This window comes from Artemia sp. Qi Xiang Cuo, chromosome 13 (assembly GCF_049724085.1).
Source record: "Artemia sp. Qi Xiang Cuo chromosome 13, ASM4972408v1, whole genome shotgun sequence".
NCBI lineage: Eukaryota > Metazoa > Arthropoda > Branchiopoda > Anostraca > Artemiidae > Artemia > Artemia sp. Qi Xiang Cuo.
The window spans coordinates 34,660,255-34,680,503 of record NC_142806.1 but is presented as its reverse complement, the minus strand read 5'-3'; the positions used below and the strand labels follow the sequence as shown (position 1 = coordinate 34,680,503).

Here is a 20,249-nt window from a genome sequence, read left to right as displayed (position 1 = left end):
TAGGGGGATTGGAACCCTTTGGGCTTGGGGTAGAGGACCTCACAACACTGTTCAAATGGAACTTGTGTATTATAACGACCACAGAGTTTTACCCTCAAATTCTCTTCTAAAACCATTTCTAAAATCATCTTTTAAAATGTCTCTAACTGTTTCGCTGAAATAATCCCATAACCTGTCTAAAACAGTTTCGCCCAAATAATTCCCTAAACGTAAATTCAGCGTGTTCCTTTTGTTTTTGGCATCTCTGCGCTGAGGTATTTCAAATTAATAAGAAACCTGATTCCCGCGCTAAAACAATTCATCGCTAAGATGTTTCTTGGAGAACTGTTTCCATGGCGTTTGGTTATTAATATCTTTGGAGTTCGACCAAAAGAGTTGTTTCCGAGGCAAAGACATTAATGACTTGGATCTATTCCTGGAGAAATGTTGACAGTACCTGTCAGACATTATTAAACTTTGCCTGGAAACAATTTGATTAATGACGGACAGCACAGGTGTTCCAAATTCCCAATCGATTACGCAATCAATTTCCCAGAAATTCATCTCCCCTAGGGACTCTATGCCCATATTAGGAGCCCCGTCAGCATTAAAAATGCTGACAGGACCACGTGGTCCTGTCACGAGTAGCACCCCCCTCTCTACTTATATTCTCCAGATTAACCCCCTCCTCTAGCCCCCCCCCCTCCAGAAAAAAATCCTTCCTGAAAATGTCTGTATACTTCCCAATAACCATTAAATAATGCTGGCAAGTCCGGCGCCCCCTTCATGGCATTTTCCCTTCCCCCCTGAAAACTTCCTTCATGGACATATCCTCCAACCTTACCCCCGGCCCCCCCCCCCATTACCAGAAAACTTCTGTATACTTCCCAATAACCAATACTGTATGTTAACATTGGATAAAGTTCATAACTCGTAAACCTATTCCTGGGGACTTCGGGGGATTAAGTCATTATAAAGTGCATATTTATTATATTTTAGACCAAGCTGAACAAAATGGATATCTCAAAATTTTGATCAGGTGGCTTTGGGAAAACAATAAGCATGGGAGGGGGCCTAGGTGCCCTCCATTTTTTTGGTCACTTAAAAAGGGCACTAGAGCTTTTAATTTCCGTTCCAATGAGCCCTCCCACGATATTCTAGGACCACTGGGTCGATACGATCACCCCTGGAAAAAAAAAAAAACAAAAAAAAAAAAAATAAACACGCAACTATGATCTTTCCTCGTGTAAAAAATGCAAAATTCCACATTTTTTTAGATACGAGTTTGAAACCTCAAAAGTAGGGTTCTCTGATACGCTGAATATGATGATGCGATTTTCATTAAGGCTCTATAACTTTTAGGGGGTCTTTCCCCCTTTTTTTGAAAATCAGCCAAATTTTCTCAGGCGCGTAACTATTGATGGGTAGCCCTAAACTTGATGAAAGTTATATATTTGAAATCAGTATTGAAATATGATTCTTTTGATGTATCTATTGGTATCAGAAACCCGTTTTCTAGAGTTTCGGTTACCATTGAGCTGGGTCGCTCCTTAGTTACAGTTCGTTACCACGAACTGTTTGATTCAATTTTTATATATCAACGATAGAAATCCCATTACTTCAACTCAATAGCAAATCTACGGCATTCTTCTGTCAAACAAAAATAAAACCTCTAACAATCGAGATGTTAAACGTTAGGGCAAACTCGTACCATAGTTGGCCAAACTTAAGAGTTCACAAAAAAGAAAAGGTAAAAAGCAATTCTGATTACGTGACTCTTTTGAATACTTGCGTTACGCACAATAATTAATTTAAATTAGAAAATTGTAACATTCTTCAGGGGCACTCGGAGCACTTGCAGACCAAACATTGATGCAAAGTACAAAACTTGTAGCAAAAGAAAAGATTAAAAAAAAGGACCAGCATCGACATGCTATTCAGGAGTCTGAGATCCCACCCTCCATTTAAAAAAATTAATCCATAGGAGTGTGATTCGCAAAATTTGACAAATTATTAGCCCCAGCCCTCTTCAAAAGAGAGAAAAGTAGACAGCCATAAATACTTATTTGTTATCCCAAAGACGGCCCTAGTAATCTTGTTTACCCAGCAACAATGTTAAAACGGATTAAAAGAACATTTAAAAGTTTGAACTGTAAAACTTTTCCAGAGAAGGTCTGTTCTAACATAAGCGCACAACAATCCAACTTAAAGTTGACATTTACGTAAACACCAACATATTCCTGGAGGTTTAAAAGGGAAGAACAGAACTGTACAATACTAATCAGAGCCAACGGTCTAGCGTAGCGTATAGTAAAGATCCAGAAGGCTTCAATGCATTATTCATTTATCTAAAAATTAATTTTCCCAGAGCCACTCCAAATCGAAGTAGAGTTCACAGGGACTTTGGAGGAGACTCTTTCCATTGGAAATTCAAAGTTTTAGTGCCTTTTTTAAGAGTCAGAGGTGATCGAGGGTCAACAAACATACTCTCACGCCGTTTTTAGCTGCACTTCCCCGAAAAACCTCCGATCAAAGTTTTGAGATACCCATTTTTTTACAATAATTTAAATATAAGGTAACTATGTCACCAGGGATGGCATGACACCCCCCTCCCCCAAAGCCACTGATACAACGGCTGTCAGTTAGCAAGGTTGTCCGTTTTTACATATCGGGTTTGTTTTAGGAAAAGGGGGACGTATTTGATCCTGGGTCTCCAAAAAAAAACTTAAGAGTATTAAGGTTAAATTTCCAGGATAAGTTAAGATGAATGTTGAACAAAATCAAAACACACTATGTGCATGTTGATTGTCAAAACGGCACATCAAAAATATCTCAGGAACAGCAGAGGGTAATGAAGGGGATATTGAACTAACCAAAAGATACAATGTTCATAGGCCTATTACTACTATCAATACTGCTGCTACTACTACTTCTACAATTGGTACAGCTACTACTACCACTACTATTACTACTACAACTACAACTACTACTACTACTACTACAACTACTACTAAAGCTAAGACAAGTAAGTTGAAACTTTCAGGAAATATGGATTACTACCAATGATTCAGCATAATCTGCCCTTTCCCTTTCTTTGGAACAAGCTTATAGTGCTGCTTCCAGCATGCTTCGAGCGATAACAATCTTCAGAAAGTTCTTCTCCTCTACTCATTTCTTCAGACGCCCCCCCCCCCAGAAGCGCATTGTCGTTTCCTTTCTTCTGTTTAACCATCTCTTTTTCACGTAAAATTTCTGACTCTAGCTCTGTTTTTTGTCTTCTGGGCCTTGTCCAGGACTGCAAGTTCAGCCTCTTATTTTGAGCTTCAAGATTTTCTTTATCCAATTTCTCCTCTTTTCGTCCAATAAGATATTCGTCCAAAGCTAGTTCTACTTAACGAACGCATCATGCACTACGTGGATGTTGAAGATACCGATTTTCAAACGGCCTTTTGAATACCACTTTTTCTTTTCCGAGTTGACCATTGACCAAACTTTCTAATTAACAGCTGGACCATCGCTCTTAAGCTTCAGCAACCTCTTAAATGGGAGTCCTTCATTTTCAATTTACCGGAGGAGATTCGTTGCTCAGATCCTCACTAGTAGCACATCACAGATATTATGTTCGAGGATGTTGAGTTATAGCTGGTTTTTGCTTCTTCGACCAGTAACGGAATCTTATTTGGAGCTCTTTCATCCCAGTATTGTTTGTGGTCTCACAGTACAAAGTCAGACATCTGTATGTCTCCATCTAAAGAAAAAATAAAGATGTGCTCCATTAAATAGCTTTTGGGCCTGATCGGACCACGAGAGAATTTCTTTCTGTCGCCCTGGACCAAACCACCCCTGCCTGTAACTAAGAAACATTTGAGAGAATAACAATTCAAGATTGTGTAACAAGTTGTACACAGAAAAATAGGTCCTTTAAAGCATTTACATTGAACGCTGTCAAAGTAAACAGTGAATAGGTTTTTTTGCCGGTTGAGATTAAAAAAAAAAGTTAAACTGAAAGGGTTCTAAAGTTTTAACAAGTGATTATTTTATAAACGTTCAACGTTCAAATAAAAACGGCACAAGGGAATTTGCGATTCTAACTCAACTGTGTGACATACTTATTGACCATAATCAGTTGAAACGCAAAAAAGGAAAGTAGTTACAGGTTTAATTTTTCTTAAGAATTTCTAACAGCCTATTCTCAACACGCTACTTAACGATGAGTTTGTGAAGGTTGATTATATCTAGAAAAAAAAGATCAGGCCAGCCTCTCCATGTCGCACAGTGGACAAGTACCTTCTGCTTCACTTATATTACTCGCCCAATAGGACTCATGATGTGCTAGTACTACTTAAGAGTCATTGCAGTTCAAAGATCCCCCTCCCCTCTCTAAGAGTCGTCACAGTTACACAGCGTTGTTCTGACCTCCAGTCTATTCAAAGCTTCACTTCTAGCTTCCACTTCCTTTGTCTTTTTTCTTAAAACCTCTCGATAACGCTTTCGAAGATGTTCAGCATTTCATTTAGCCTCAGCCAGATTTAAAAAAAAACACATGTGTTTGCCAGTCTATCATTTTTCATCCTAACCATCTTAAATTTGTGTTTTATTGAAGACCTAGACAGCTATATCGTATTATATCTTTTTATGTAGATTCTTGCTTGATACACAGTCACTTAATTATTAGTGCCGTCCTTAGGCAATTCCCCAGTTAAACATCTAGCATTTCCTCTTGAACTTTTCGAAGTTACCACGGTTCAGCACGGTGAACCATTGCGAAGTGCAATAGCTGAAAAATTAAGCAGAGGCCTTGGGGTGATGCGAAGAATTAAAAATCTAGTCCCAAAAAAGATCCTAAAAATGATTTATTTTTCTATATTTTATCCATATATTAGCTACGGATGCTCTATACGGGCAAGCAATTTTGTAACATGTTTCAAAAGAGTACAAAAAACTTCAGAATAGAGCTGTAAAATTATTATCTGAATTTGATGATTTCTGATGAGGTTCCTGCTCATGAACATTTTAAAAAGAATAATTTAATGGATGTATCCCAAATTCGAGATTATCAAGTCACGCTTTTCTCGTATAAATATTTGAATCAGCTTCTCACCCCTGCTTTTGAAAATCTTTTTACTTTTAATAGAGACCGTCATGATCATGATACAAGAAAAGCTGATAACTTAACTCATGAGTTTAGGAGCACCACTCGGGCATCTTTTGTGATTCGCCATTATGGTCCCCATGTTTGGAATATATTGATCCAACGTGTGAAAAATGCGCCTAGTCTTCCGGCTTTCAAGTCACGGGCAAAGAAGTTGCTTTTATCTCGTAAGTGAATTTGATGTCAAGCCCACTCCAGGTTGTCATTCTATTTAAGGTATTTCCCCGTTTTTTTTTATCTACTTCTTGTCTTTTCCTCTTTCTCTCTTCTTTTTTCGTTTATTCCTTCATCAGATGAGCTTCTTGTGCGTTGAGTAGCACGGTATGAATTTTGTTTGAATTAGCTGAGAGTGATAACCTCGCTTGGCCTTTCAAGCTTATTGCCTTTCTTGGCAGGCAAAAGGCGAATAGGGTTTGTTTTCTTTTTTAATAAATATATATCTCATATCTCATACTTAACATATGTCTTTACCATGATTTCTAGAATATTAGTACTAGCACTAAGAATTGTCTTCTCAATCTTCCAAGCGCATTTTCGGCTACAAAAAACCTTCTTTTTGTATTTTCATTGCATAGATCCTCCTCATTAATAATACTACAAAGTGAGTAAAATTATATACGATTAATCAATTTCCTTATTTACTAATATCAGTTCTTCAGCCTTATTCATTCTTAATTTAAGCGACGTAAACTTCTTTATTTGTCAAACCCGCTCACGCCCCAGGGACCGTCAGAACCTCCACAAATTCATCCCCTTAACAAACAATTTTACCTAGGTAGTGAAGTCAATTGCACAGTTTTAATGAAAAGGAGCTGGTAAACACTGCTCATAACTGGACCCAAACGCTTAAAAAAGGAGTATCTTTAATAAAAAAAAAATTGATTAAACCAAACCAATTTCTAATTTTCAGCACCAAATTACTCATTGGTCAATTGCTTAGCCTAATATCCCAGGTATGTGTGTCTAAAATATGTCGTAAAGTGTTCTTCAAAGCCTTTGAAGAAGCTTTACCGTTTTTCGAACCCCATCCACCTTCCCAGACGCAAGGTCTGTAGGTGAGGATTATTTCGTTAAACTTGAAACATGTATTTTACTGCTCATGATAATTTACGTGTCGTTTTAACTGCGATCTGTACAATAGACAGTGATTCTCAAACTTATTTAGACATTGTACCCCATTTTACCCACAAAACATTTTAGCTATCCCTTCTCAGCTACCGGTACTAAGTAAACTATAGCTAAAATATAAATAAAATTACTAGTCCTAGAGTTAAAGAGTTGTTTTATTTTTTGTTTGCCGGCCGCGTACCCACTAAAGATTTTTGCGTACCCCCAAGGGGTACGCGTATTACAGATTGAGAACCACTAAAATCAACCAAATAATTTCAAAGTGAGTTGCGCATTTCATACAACTGCAAACACAGATCCCACATTGCAGCTGCTTCCAAAAAGTCAAATTACATTTCGGCACATAGTACCGTCCATGAAGAATTGTTAAGAGTGTAAATGCTTGAAAAAGGTTCCCTGATCGTCCTTTTTTTTTCTTTTTCAAAATAATGCATAGTAATTTTGAAAGAAACAAAACTTTTGGTGGATTCAAATGAGATTAAAAAGTTCCTTTAATTAAATACTCTCAAGTATCGTAAAAGAAAATGATTTTGTTTCATGAGACAAGTTAATGAAGCAAACTTGTTTTAAGAGACAAACATTATATATCCCAATCATTTCCAAAAAATAAGAGCCACCCTTGCTCATGCAGCGGAATATTTTCTGGGAGGGCCGGATGAGGTCAAATTCTTCACACTGACTAGAATTGGAAGATTACAGGTACACATTATGTTTTATGTGGACTAAGGCACATAGCTGAGAGACCCTACGCACATGCTCCTAACAAGAATATTATCAAATTAACCGTAGCCTTTCGTTCATGTACCCACAAACGAAGAGAAAACTAAAGGGGCTCAACACTTCATATTTATCTGATCTTCTCAGTTAGCAAATCGAAAACAGATGGACCTTTAGAAATTACACATTTATATTACCTATTATAGAGTACCACCTAAACTGATGAAGATAGGTTAAAGCTAATTTTTCTGCCTTCTGCCCTGGTTATAGAACTATAGGTTTCTATTCACCAGCAAGACGTCTTTCACCTGGTTAAAACCAATCAGAATAAGATCCAGGGCAAATTATGGTGGCGGAGGTGTCACCGTTTACCTAGAGCCATGTACAATATTCATGCCTAAATATTCCAAAATCAGCGAGCAAAGAAGCTCTTTGAGTTAGGATAACCATTCCAAAGAAGTCGGTGCAAATTTAGACCATACATAGGTCTCCAGTCTGCCTCGGTTACGTTCCACGGAGATATAAAATCTGTCATCGTCATCCATGGAGATTTCAACGTCCTTCATAGCATTTGGTCTTACAGCGAAAATACTTATAAGGTGAGGTCAGACTCGCATAATGCACTTCGCTCGTACCGCCTTCAGCCACTCGTCGGTTTCAACACATACCAAGACTCAAAAGGATCATTTATTCATATCATCTTGAAAATATTGAAGCTCACACTTCCAAGAGCAATCTCATTGCAGTCATTGGCCACGGAAACTAACAAAGTTCACATCCAAAAAAGCAGAAGCGGTTAATCTGGCTATAAAAAAGGGGAATTGGACAGCTTTAGAAGCAAACTTACTTCTCAGAATCAAAAAGCCTTCTTCCTGTAAGACTGTGAGAAAGTCACAAGGAAGTGACGGCAGTTAATAGTCGACTTGATTAAAAGGCATCTACCATCACAGTCGATCCAGGTGTCTTAAAAAAGACAAACCCTGGTTTGGCACCGATTGTAAGAACAAGAAAGTTATCCAAGTAAAGCAAAAGTCAAACAAGTGATGGGTATACCTTTGTAGATCAGAGAGGATAGACTATCAGTCACTTTTTTCTAGAGGAGAAATATGATGTAGAGCAACATTTTGAGGAGCCAATAGGAGGAGATTTCAAAACATGGGTGTACGTAATACCTTTTACTTCAAGTTAAAAATGTTGTCATAATTAATTCATCTAAGTGCGCAAAGAGGCGAATCATGCGATTCAGTAATCCCAAATTTAGCACTAGGCAGACTTGTTTTCAAGCGCCAACATGCTTTTGCAAAGAGCTGATGGAAAATTGAGAAGGAGGCTATGCCATCGCTAAAGAAAATTTTGATTCCTTCCCTACAAATTCCTCGAACTGTGGTGCGGGACAAACATAAAATCAGACCCAAAGGCAAAGACTGAAGTTCTTGCCACGGCCTTTACCAAAATCTCAAATCTGCGCTAAAATACTGGAGAGGTTCCCCATTTCCCTTATACAATAGACACTGCCCTTAATCGGTTGAACTATAACATATCTAAAAACCATAGTATTCTACGGGTCTTTTACACTACCAAATTCTCATGTCTGGTCAGAATACCGAATACTGCTCTGTAGTCCTGCTGGCCCCAGTTACCTGGACCCCTTCATTGCCTTTCCAAGAATGCTTTCCTTCTGAAGCCTTCCCACAGCCGCGGCAACCATATGTCAATGCCATTCCTATATTTAAATCAGATAGCTATCAAAAGAGACGGGGCTCATTTAAGCCCCCTATCTGGCACCGAGAAGGTCTACGAGAGCATTTTCAATAGTACACTTTAGCAGTATCTGGAGTCGAACTACATTTTAAAAAACTGCCAATACAAATTCTGGTTCAAAAACTCGTCATTAAAGTGCCTAGTGGCTTAGCATTAGGAGAGGATCGGCCTATTGGCAAAGATCTTCATCAGGCTGTTTACTCTCACATTGCTAACACTTTCGGTAGATAATTTTATTGTGAATCGCAGATGAATACCATGCATATTGTGTCCGTGGATGTCTGTTAGAACTGATTGGCAATTTTGTTTCTGATTGTTCACTGCGGCTTGTCCTTGACAGATTATTTTCCCGACATCCTCCAGTGATGACAGTTGCATTCTACGGTATTATCTTGTGGGGGGGGGAGCTTTTCCCTGTCTATGTCAATAACATAGAAGATAACCTAGCAAACCCTATGTTTTGTTGACGAAACAGCAACACGAAGTCATCCTAAAACATGAAGACCCGAGCCCCTATCCCAAACAGATATATTTCTTACAAACAGAAAACTAGTCTGATGCTAGGAGGGTTAATTACAACGCATCGAAAACAAAGCAACTGCTAATCTCCTGGTTGATATTGACATGGACGCATTCTAAATTTATCTCCTGGGAACTCGAAACGATAGTTGGTGATCATTCTTCGCAGCAAAAGCGTTCTCCCATCCATCTTGATCAGTTAACTGTATAAATCTTGCATGAGACCCGTCGCTGAATGCAGATATTGGCTGGATGCTGATGTTCCTAAAACATTATTTTCGCCCATTTGAAATCCCCGAGATAGATACAATAGGACGGAGTGTATTAGCACCTAGAAAGAGTTATTCACAGCTTGTTCGAGCATCTTAGTGGAAGATTAGATGTACCATCGATCGCTTGTTTTCTACAAGTACACAAATAACCTCTCTTTGAGATTCTTCCCTTCGTACAGCTTGTAAAACAGATAGAAACGCGACCCGAGAAACGGCTTTATTTGGCGCAACCCTTCATTTGGAATGATCTCTAGGGACACAATCGGAAAACACATATTTGATGATTCCTCCTAAAGAAGATGAAACTGAAACTTAGAGCCTAGCAGTAGAACGATGTAAAGGACTAGTTGCATATCGGATGTATAAATAAATGGGACCGTGAATTTAGGTTTTGAAAAAAGGCTGTTAAAACTAGTTGCCGCAGGCCTACCATCTCAAAATATATATCACTAGTTTTAGTGACCTCTCTTCTCCTAAGGGCTTTGTAGCCCCTGCTTCAGTCAATTTTAGGTTTAGGAGAAAAAAAATGATATCACTACGAAAGACGACAAATTTTACATCTCTAGCCTTTTATAAATGCCGAAATAAAAGTTTGATGATTTTTACGAAATAAGTCGAATGAAAACTCGATTTAAGCAGGTTTGAAATTTTGTAATCTTCTTTCTAGTCAAGTTATCTCTGGTCCATCTGTTAAGTGATTTTTCTTTGACTAGGATTGGACCTGATTGAGACTGATTGTCAACCAAAGTTGAATTTTCAAAGATAGGATACTGTACAGTACTGCCACATTATTACAGGAAGCGGGACAAACATAAAATCAGATGTAGAAAATTATCCCAGATAATACGAGTCATTGAGGATCCAAATCGTATTATAATTTTTAGGAACCACAGTGTCTCTTTTTATTTAGACTTTGTACAATTTTCAAAAGACATTCATAATAATAATGACGAAGAATGGCCACCAGACACTAATTTTAGAAGACACACAGCTTTCTCCACATTCAAGAAAAAGTAGATCCTCAGCCTTTCTTCCACAGTAGGTGACTGGTAAACTAAAGAAAACAAGCACCATGTCCACTTTATGACTTTTTGCTGCTGTCGTTTTCCTTGAGTTAATTAACTTGGCAGCCCACGCTGCATTAAAAAAAGGAATGAATTGGTTGAGAAATCACTGTTGTGATCCTGTCTTTGACCCCACTGAGCATAACTTCTACCTTACATAAAAAAAGTTCTTCGACAAAATCGCCACTTCTCAAGGCGTGTATTAACTGGTGAAACTCATAGTTTAGTTCGTTTTTTCTTGAGAAATAGCAGCAAAATACATCATTTATATAAACTTTTTACTGAAAAAAGGAGCTTAACACTTGTTTTATTTCGTCCACATCAACGCCCAGTAGTTGATAATGAGCCAATTAATAAATTCCATTCACCCTTCACATTAAAAAAAAGAAAAGTATTTACACACTGCCACTGGAAATTCTCCATCTTATCAAAACAACATGTTCTACGACCCTGTTCTTTCTTTGAAGCTGTCCAGGTGCTTTCGTCAAAGCTTTAGAGCCATCTTTAAACTACCATATGGTTCTTTTTCCATTTTAATTTTCCATATGGTTCGCCAATATCTGTCATTTTAAAAATGTAGGCCTACACTCCCCCTCTAAAAAGAAAAAAGAAAAAAAGGAGGCATGTCTGCCTGAGGATTTTTAAGGATAAATTTCACAATAGTATTTAAAGCATTTCTATACAAGCATCTAATATGGTATATATGCAAAACAAAATTCTAGGTAAAATCTTGACGTCAATTACAAAGGGGATTTAAGATCGTTCCAAAAGAATAAAAGCAGTATGGGCCTGAGAAAACGTTGAAAAATCCCACGATTTGCAAAGCTAAAGCCATATTTGATTTCAGAAAAAATATGTATGGCAGTCGAACGGAAGACAAAAACAAACAAATTCTTAAAAAAGCGGCAAAATTTTATTAAAGCAGAGAAACAAACAATTTTGAAAATAACCTGCTATTCTATTCCCCGTCTGGAACCATTTTTAATGACAATGAATAGAATATAAAAATACAGAAAAATAAACAGAAAAGAAACTTTAAGCTACCTTACAAAAAAAAAAGAGAAAACTCTTCAAACGAGTAGCCTACATTTCAACTGATTCCAATCCTTAATAAAAAATTGCTTCCCTATAACTATTAGTCATGAGAATTAGTAGAAGAAGTATATATATATATATATATATATATATATATATATATATATATATATATATATATATATATATATATATATATATATATATATATATATATATATATATATATATATATATATATATGTATATAAAAGAGAAAGCCGAAACAATAAAGACCACAAGGCCATATTTTTTTCTTTGGGGGGGGAGAGAATTAGGGGGTTTGGCCCCATTGTTTTGTTCACTGATCAAAATCCACTGTTTTGTTCACTGATCAAAATCCACCCGTTTTAATTTTTTTTTTTTTTTTTTTTTTTTTTTTTTTAAGTGGTATCGAACTTCAATTTTTTATGAAAAAAAAATGCAGCGTCGTCTAATACATCAGTTGAGCAAGACATTTTATAAAGCGGAAAGTTTTGTAGTTAAAAAAATATATATAATACCCAAAGCCGTATCAATGATTTATCTTCGGGAGGGGGAATTTGAAAAACAAGAAATTCAAAAAATGCACCAAAAATGTATTTATATGCGCTTTTGTTACGTATTTACGAGTCGGACACAAATTTCAGGGAGGAGGGGTCAAACCAGCTAACACCCCTCCCCCTGGATACGGCATCGATATTACCAGGTGAACAGTAAGATGACACTAGTCATTGGCCTGAGCAGTAGGGATTTAGCCCCCACCCTGGAAGAAGAAAATGCGCAGTGAATCTAACCTTCTGCAAAATAAAAAAATTCCCGCTTTTCGCACAAGAAAAAATTTTAAAAGCGAAATTATCATTAGATTTAGATCGCCGAGCCAACGATCTTCACGTAATAGCACGTTGTCTAAAGTTAAATATAATGCACGTTATTATATATCACTTTTAGATCACATTTCAAGTGACACCCCATAACAACTACACAAAAAAATTTTCAGAGGGGAGTTTCCAGCGACTAATTTTCTTTTACTGATAATCTGAATAAGAACTACCGAAAAAATTTGGGAAAATTTAGGATTCGAGGTGGGGGTGAGCTCTGAGGCCCACCTGCGGATATCCCTGTGACGGACTATTCGTAATCACAAATTCATGAACAATCGGTTCCTGTTAAGAATCATGAATCCCTTCTGACCGGGCCAACTTATCACAATTATTAGCCGTTCAATCCAGAAAAAATGTAAGGCTGAAGTTTTATTTAATTAGTATTTATAATAAAACAGTAAAAAACATACCCTTGAAGTGCTTTTTCACCGAAGAAGTCTCCACGCGAAAGGGTTCGAATAAACTTTTCTTGGCCATTATCTGGTTCTTTGATTGTAACCCGCACCTAAGAAATAAAATTTAGTTGGTAAAAAGTCTTATAATAAAATTACAAAACACTTAAGTGACGTGGCTGTAAGATTTAGTAAATTAAAAGACATCCTATCCAAAATATACTGCAAACGATTAACAAACTGGCTTTAATGTACAATAAAATAAGTTTTAATTTAAAAAAATAATAAAAATACTTGGATAAATACATAAAATATAATTTTGATAAAACACTATTTGAAGAAAATCAGATTTTCCTTCCATAGAACGATGGCTGTTTAATTAGAATAATTTAAAATAATTATTCATCACCTTATCGACATACCTCTAGGACCTACAGAATAGGTCGATAAGGTGGATCGGAGCTCTGGATAGAAGCTCTTTCAATCTTCTGATTTTAGCATAGCAATAAATTCAAGAAAAAATTCTGAAACTTCATTCACACCAAAAGAAAAAATAACCCATCTGGTGACCTTTGTCGTGACAAACACTGAAGCTAAAAGACCAAGATCCCTATTCAAAAACAGTCACAAAAACTAATAAATTCCCTTATGAATGTCAAGTCCAACCACGATTAAAACAGCAGAGCGTTCATATAAATCAAATAATCCACTTTTGGTTGTAAAGAATTAATATAAATACTCATCCAGAAAAAAGAACCAAGATTACATGTCACCATAAAAAGGACCATGATTAAAGCGCCAAGTTTGAAACACACACATCACTCATTTTCTGTTAAGAGATTTAAATTAATGCCTGTTACACATGACATACCGACATCATAGGTATATTAGTTGACAAAAAAAAAAAGAGAAAGAGATAAGACAGCGCCCGGAGCTGTTTTGTATACACTGAAATCCATTTGGAACCAAGGCATCTGTCATCTTATGGTATTATCTTCCTACCTCCTACTGGTAGTCATGCTTGACTGTCAAACTGGTAGTCTATTCACTCAATCCTTCATCTCGGCTCTATACTACATTGATTTTTTTCCCACCGGAGCTACTTTGAATTCTTGTCACAATAAGTTTAGGAGCGAGTGGAATAACCACAGAGGTTTAATAAATAAACAAAGTATTACAAAGATGGAAATTTGACAAGCCGAAAGAGGTTACTGACTTGCCAATGTTGACAGTTTTGACCTAATGAGATAATTAGCCCAGAGTCATGTAAAAGGTTAATGCAGACGAACACAGCATATTATACCTCAGATTTTCAACGCAGAAATACATATAGGAAGGGTTGTAAAATTTACATTCCCCAGGTATTATGACAGCGCCCTTGAGATAAATCCACCAAATCATTTTGCTCTCTTAGCATTTGAAATGTAGAATATGTCACTAATTATCTTGTTTGGGAACTGTCTTAGCCAGTAACTGGTTTATTTCCATTCCAATTTTATTCCACGCTTGTAGTGCTTTCAATTAAAAGCATCTGAGATCGGGTTTACTGAAGGAAATTCTCGATTGAGACTCCCATAAGCCTTGATGGTGATTAAATAAAAAAAACAAGTTTTTTAAACTGAAAGTAAGGAGCGACATTTATTTTTTTTAAACAATGAAAAACTTTAGCGTAAAGAGCGAGGCGTTGAGGAGCGGACAGCCCCTTTCATATACGGAATAATTTCTGTTCGTTTTAAGTTTTAATGTCGCTCCTTACTTTCAGTTTAAAAAACTTGTTTTTTTATTTAATTTCTGATCGTTTTTTAGTTAATGCAGCTTTTATTTTGGCTTTTATTTTAAATCCGGCGCCCCCTTCATAGCAATGTCCCTTCCCCCATGAAAACTTCCTTCATGAAAAGATACTCCCATATATACCCCGACCCACCCCCATCCCCCACTACCAGAAAAAATTCCCCCTGAAAAAGTATGTATACTTCCCAATAACCAATACTATATGTTAACATTGGGTAAAGTTCATAACTTTCAGCCCTCCCCCTGGGGGCTTTGAGGGATTAAGTCATCCTAAAATAAAAGTTATAATATTTTCGACCATGCTGAACAAAATGGGTATCTCAAAATTTTGATCGGTTGACTTTGGGAAAAAACTGAGCGTGGGAGGGAACCTAGCTGCCTTCCAATACTTTGTCACTGAAAAAGAGCACTAGAACTTTCAACTCCCATTCCAATGAGCCGTCTCCCAATATTATAGGACCTATGGGTCGACACAATTACCCCTGGGAAAAAAACAACAACAAATAAATAGGCACCCGTGATCTTTCTTCTGGCAAAAAAAGGCAAAATTCCACATTTTTGTAGATAGGAGCTTGAAACCTCTACAGTAGGGTTATCTAATACTCTGAATATGATTGTGTTATTTCCATTAGGATTCTATAACTTTGAGGGGGCCTTTCCCCCTTTTTTCGAAAATCGGCCAAATTTTCTGAGACGAATAACTTTTGATAAGTAGGACTAAACTCGATGAAAGATATATAATTGAAATCAGCATTATCATTTGATTCTTTTTATGTATCTATTGGTAGACAAATTCCGTTTTTTAGAGTTTTAGTTACCATTGAGCCGGGTCGCTCCTTACTTACAGTTCGTTACCACGAACTGTTTGATATGGATTACGGTTTCCGTAGAATTTTCGAAAAGGACAAAATCTTCGAAAGAGGGATGAGACATATTCTGGTGGTGTCTTGGTTAACTAGTGATGCTCGATATTTTTGTATACAAGTTTCCAGACCCATCTGGAAAAGCTTGGAAAACCCACTTTTAAATAACTTCCAGAACAATCTTCGGTTCTAGATACTCACATTGCTCTAGCATCCTGCTTAAATATCATTGAGCAGTTGCGTCAATTCATAAAAATTTAGGGAGTGGGAAAAATGTATGGGAGGGGGAGGATATGTCGTTGTTAAATTTTCGGTGTACTAAAAAAGGCATTTTTCATTGAAACAAAAAATATATTTTCCCAAATACAAGAGAGGAGGGCAAAAAGAATCTAGGGGTTATATCCCCCTCCCAGCTCCCAATTGATGCCTCTGTCAGTGCGTGAGCCCCGTTTCATGCCTAAACTAACGCAGAAATTCCTATTGAGACAATACTTGTTCTTTAATACGGAAAATGCGTTTGATGGTGTCGCTAAAAGCTAGATGGGGCATAATGTTTGCCTTTTCTGATTTATATGCAGCACCAAAACAGAAAAAAAAGCGTCACTGGCGTGTCTAAAGGCTGTATCTGTTATTTTTCTCACCTCTTAGTAATTTCCTATAAAAAACTGCTTTTCCTATAAAAACTAAGTTTTTCTCCAAAAGGAGGATTAGCAAATTAACGTAAATGAGGAGGATCAAAGCATGACGGAGCATCCATTACCTTGCTGATCCTCCTTTTGAGAACAACTTAGTCAATGATTCTTGGCAGTTACCCTCAGAAGTTTTAAAATGCCAGAAACAACCCATTGATGTGAGAGCCACGAAATTGAAACGGAAATGAGGAAGATCAAAGCATGACGGAGCATACATTACCTTGCTGATCCTCCTTTTGAGAACAACTTAGTCAATGATTCTTGGCAGTTACCCTCAGAAGTTTTAAAATGCCAGAAACAACCCATTGATGTGAGAGCCACGAAATTGAAACGGAAATGAGGAAGATCAAAGCATGACGGAGCATACATTACCTTGCTGATCCTCCTTTTGAGAACAACTTAGTCAATGATTCTTGGCAGTTACCCTCAGAAGTTTTAAAATGCCAGAAACAACCCATTGATGTGAGAGCCACGAAATTGAAACGGAAATGAGGAAGATCAAAGCATGACGGAGCATACATTACCTTGCTGATCCTCCTTTTGAGAACAACTTAGTCAATGATTCTTGGCAGTTACCCTCAGAAGTGTGAAAATACCAGAAACAACCCGTTGATGTGAGAGCCACGAAATTGAAACAAGAAAATAATAATTGTTTTTTGCATACAAAAAACTCCCCAGATCCCTCTGCAAAACTCACGCTTTACGATAAATTAAGCAAGATAAACCGGGTTTTAATTTTGATAAAGCAGTGAAAATCAAAATCACTGCTTTATCAAAATTAAAACCCGGTTTTTCTTGTTTAATTTTTCGTAAATGGAAAGGCAGTGTGGTCTAAGAAATTATTTACACTTTACGATAATTTACTGAACTCACAATACATGCTCAGTTACAACTACCAATGCGGCAAAAGTTATACAAAACGTACTTGCACAAGATTTAGCAGCCTGTTCGTGAAATGGGCCATTACCCGACTTGGCTATATATGCAATTAGACCCCGGCACCGCGCCGGCGGATCGACTGAACGCCGCCGACGAGAGGCCCGGTCGAACGCCGCCGAAGTGTCGTAACGTCGCCGGCGCACCGCAGGCACGCCACCGCCGGCAGAGATGGCGGCGTTCGGTCGACTTTAAATTATTTTTACGGCAATTCTTTACTGCGTCAACCGCAAAGTCGGAGCTTTTCCTTCTCGTGTGGTTTAGTATTTCGATTTTCCTGATTAAAAATCAAGCAGAGCTTGCACTATCCCAGAATTTTCGGGTATTTCCCCAAAAATCTAGGCGTCACCCCCCAAAAAAATTTGATTCCCCGAATCCCCGAAAATCACGCAATCAAGGTGCCAACCCTAGTGATTTATCACCAGTGACTTTCCCTGCCAAATATTACTTTGTATACCATAATTCTTCACTGCTCTCTTGTTCATTAATTTTCGTCTCTTTTGTTACTTTGCATAAAAACCAGACAGATGCAATATGCTATTGCAAATATTGCAATATACACAGTTCTTCATATGTTGACAAAAAAGTATCGTATTTAAGAAATGAGTTTAAATCATTTCGAATGCAGTTTCCCAATCGCTATTTCTTACATCATTCGTAGTCAAGAATTTTATTGTCAAGTTGAATAGAATTATAGAACGCATTCACTACTATACAGCTTCAGCCTTTTGTTGGATTTTGAAATTGACAGCCAACAGATTGTTTCTACAGCTGAATTGTAAGTTTGCAGATTTTTTTTGCTGTTTTTAGATTATATTTTATTAATGTTTAATACTCAATTATTGAACACCTGATAGAAAATACAATCTTCTTTCTGGAACCTTTTTACCGCCCCCCCCCCAAAAAAAATACAGCCTTCGGTTGAGACAAAATTTAGCTATAGACTAAGCTATGTACAAGGTTGGGGAATTAAAGATTTAACCGAAAGTTACCCCAAAAATATATTCATAAATAAACTGTAAAGTATTGCCCATAAGGGAGGGGGATAGGGGGCTATCATTTTTAAATGATAATACCTTTTTTTTTTATTGAAAGCAGAGATGCCAAAAAGATAATTATTTGTTTCATTTAAAGTGGAGACAAAAGAAAATGATATCAAATTCTCTAGGAAACCCTTGAAATATTTTGATAGACCCAGGGCCCCCCATTAGGACTTGTTCATTGTCTTGGGTATTTTACGATTTCTCATAGGCTACTGGCCTTATTTGGCTTTTGTGCGGGCTCCCTTTTAATTCGATTCTTTGGATCTTATGGAATGCCATGGCGAATCTATCACTCAGTTTTCCAATAATTTGTGTTATATCTTAATAATTTTTACATTTTTGTTGTTGTATTTTTACCCCTTTAATAATACCATAAATTTTTTTTCAAGGAAAACTAATCTGTATAATGTTATTTTGAGTGTTTGTTTGAACCATATGGTGACCTTGTTAATTATTCAGTAAATTATTTTTCTAATGAAAGCTGAGACGCTATCCTATCAAGGTGGTATCCAGAGGAGTGGGGGTGTGTGTGTAGGGAGTTATTATATCTAAATGCTAATAGCTCGAAATTTTATTTATTGAAAGCAGGGATCCCAAAAAGTACATTTTTTTTTAATTTAAAGCAGAGACGGCATCAAGGTGGTATCCAGAGGGGGGGGGGGATTGAGCTATCATATTTAAATGATAATACCTCGATTTTTTTTTAAAGCAGGGGTGCCAATAAGTTTTTTTTTATTTATTTAATGCAGAGACGGTATCCTATCACGATGGTATCCAGAAGGGGGGCATAGGGAGTTATTATATTTAAGTGATAGTACCTTGATTTTTTTATTGAAAGCAGGGATGCCAAAAAGTTGAAAAGTTGACAAAATTAACAAGATTTTCGTGAGTTAGCCTATACTTGATACAGCACTTGCATGGTTTTATCGTCCAAAGGGAAAGGGACATATGCGTTCAATCCGTTTTTTTTCTTATTGATGAAACGGGTTTACTTTGAAAACATTCATTCATAAGTACCAGGCAGATTCACACTAAAACAAATTGGTGTGACGAAAGCAATATCATCGACATCCCCACCTAACGTTGCGGTCGAGTATTACTGGCGCCCTTGGTCCAGTGCCTAAGTTACATTAAAAAGCCAGGTCATAATAAAAGCATTCAATTTGGGAGGTTCAAGGAGGAGTCTTTGACAGTCTTATGACCTCAGGGTACTAGATGTTGCAACGTTCTTACGTATCTACAGTGGTTTAGAAAATTCGATCACCCCACAAATGATTACCAAAAATATGCACAAATGTAACATTTGGAATATTATAGCACTTTTTTCAAAGCTTTGAAGAAAAGCAAAAAAGTCTAAATACCCCTAACTACGCTTGAAAGCTATTTTAAAAAGAAACTCTTTGGAGATTTCCATGGAAATGACCATAGCAGAAGCTTTGAGCCTGGGTGGGGATCAAAGAGCAGTCTAAGTATTTTGACCACAAGTGACTTATTGTTGCGACTTTCTTAAATTTGGTAATTCTTGTGAGCATTTGGAAATCAAAGCTTAAACTCAATAACTGACACTAAGTGTCCTAACATTTTGCTTGGATTAAAAGTGACGAACTAGGATGAACATTTCAATATCTTCCTGGAGCTACTTCAGTCTGCATATTATTTCATTTAATTTCACTTAAAATAGATGATATTTTGATTTTTTACATAAGAAACTAGCTGGCACTTCATTTTTCTTCATAGCCAATAAACTATTGAGTGTTTTTTGTGTCATTGTAATTGAAGCGTTCTCATGTGAGGTGTTCATCATGTATTTTTCAATTTGATAAATTTACTCCTTTTAGACACAGTTTATAATTTGACTGATATTAGGTATTTATCAGTTTATAATTTGGAATGAATCCCCAAAAGAAAAAATGAATAATATCCAAACCAGCAGCCAAAAGCGATAAAAAAGCAGCAGTTCAGCCTTAGCCTACATGACATATATTCTATAACGAAGCAAAAAA

At 36.8% G+C, this 20,249-nt stretch overlaps 1 protein-coding gene across 1 annotated transcript in view; it reads right to left on the bottom strand.

The window, feature by feature from the left end:
* The window catches only part of LOC148945225 (cGMP-dependent protein kinase, isozyme 2 forms cD5/T2-like), a 134,611-nt gene that overhangs the window by 101,202 nt on the left and 13,160 nt on the right, over positions 1–20,249 (bottom strand). Inside the window, exon 3 of the mRNA XM_089098980.1 lies at positions 12,940–13,034. Coding sequence (XP_088955106.1) covers positions 12,940–13,034 — 95 coding nt within the window. The remainder of the gene's footprint in view (positions 1–12,939; positions 13,035–20,249) is intronic.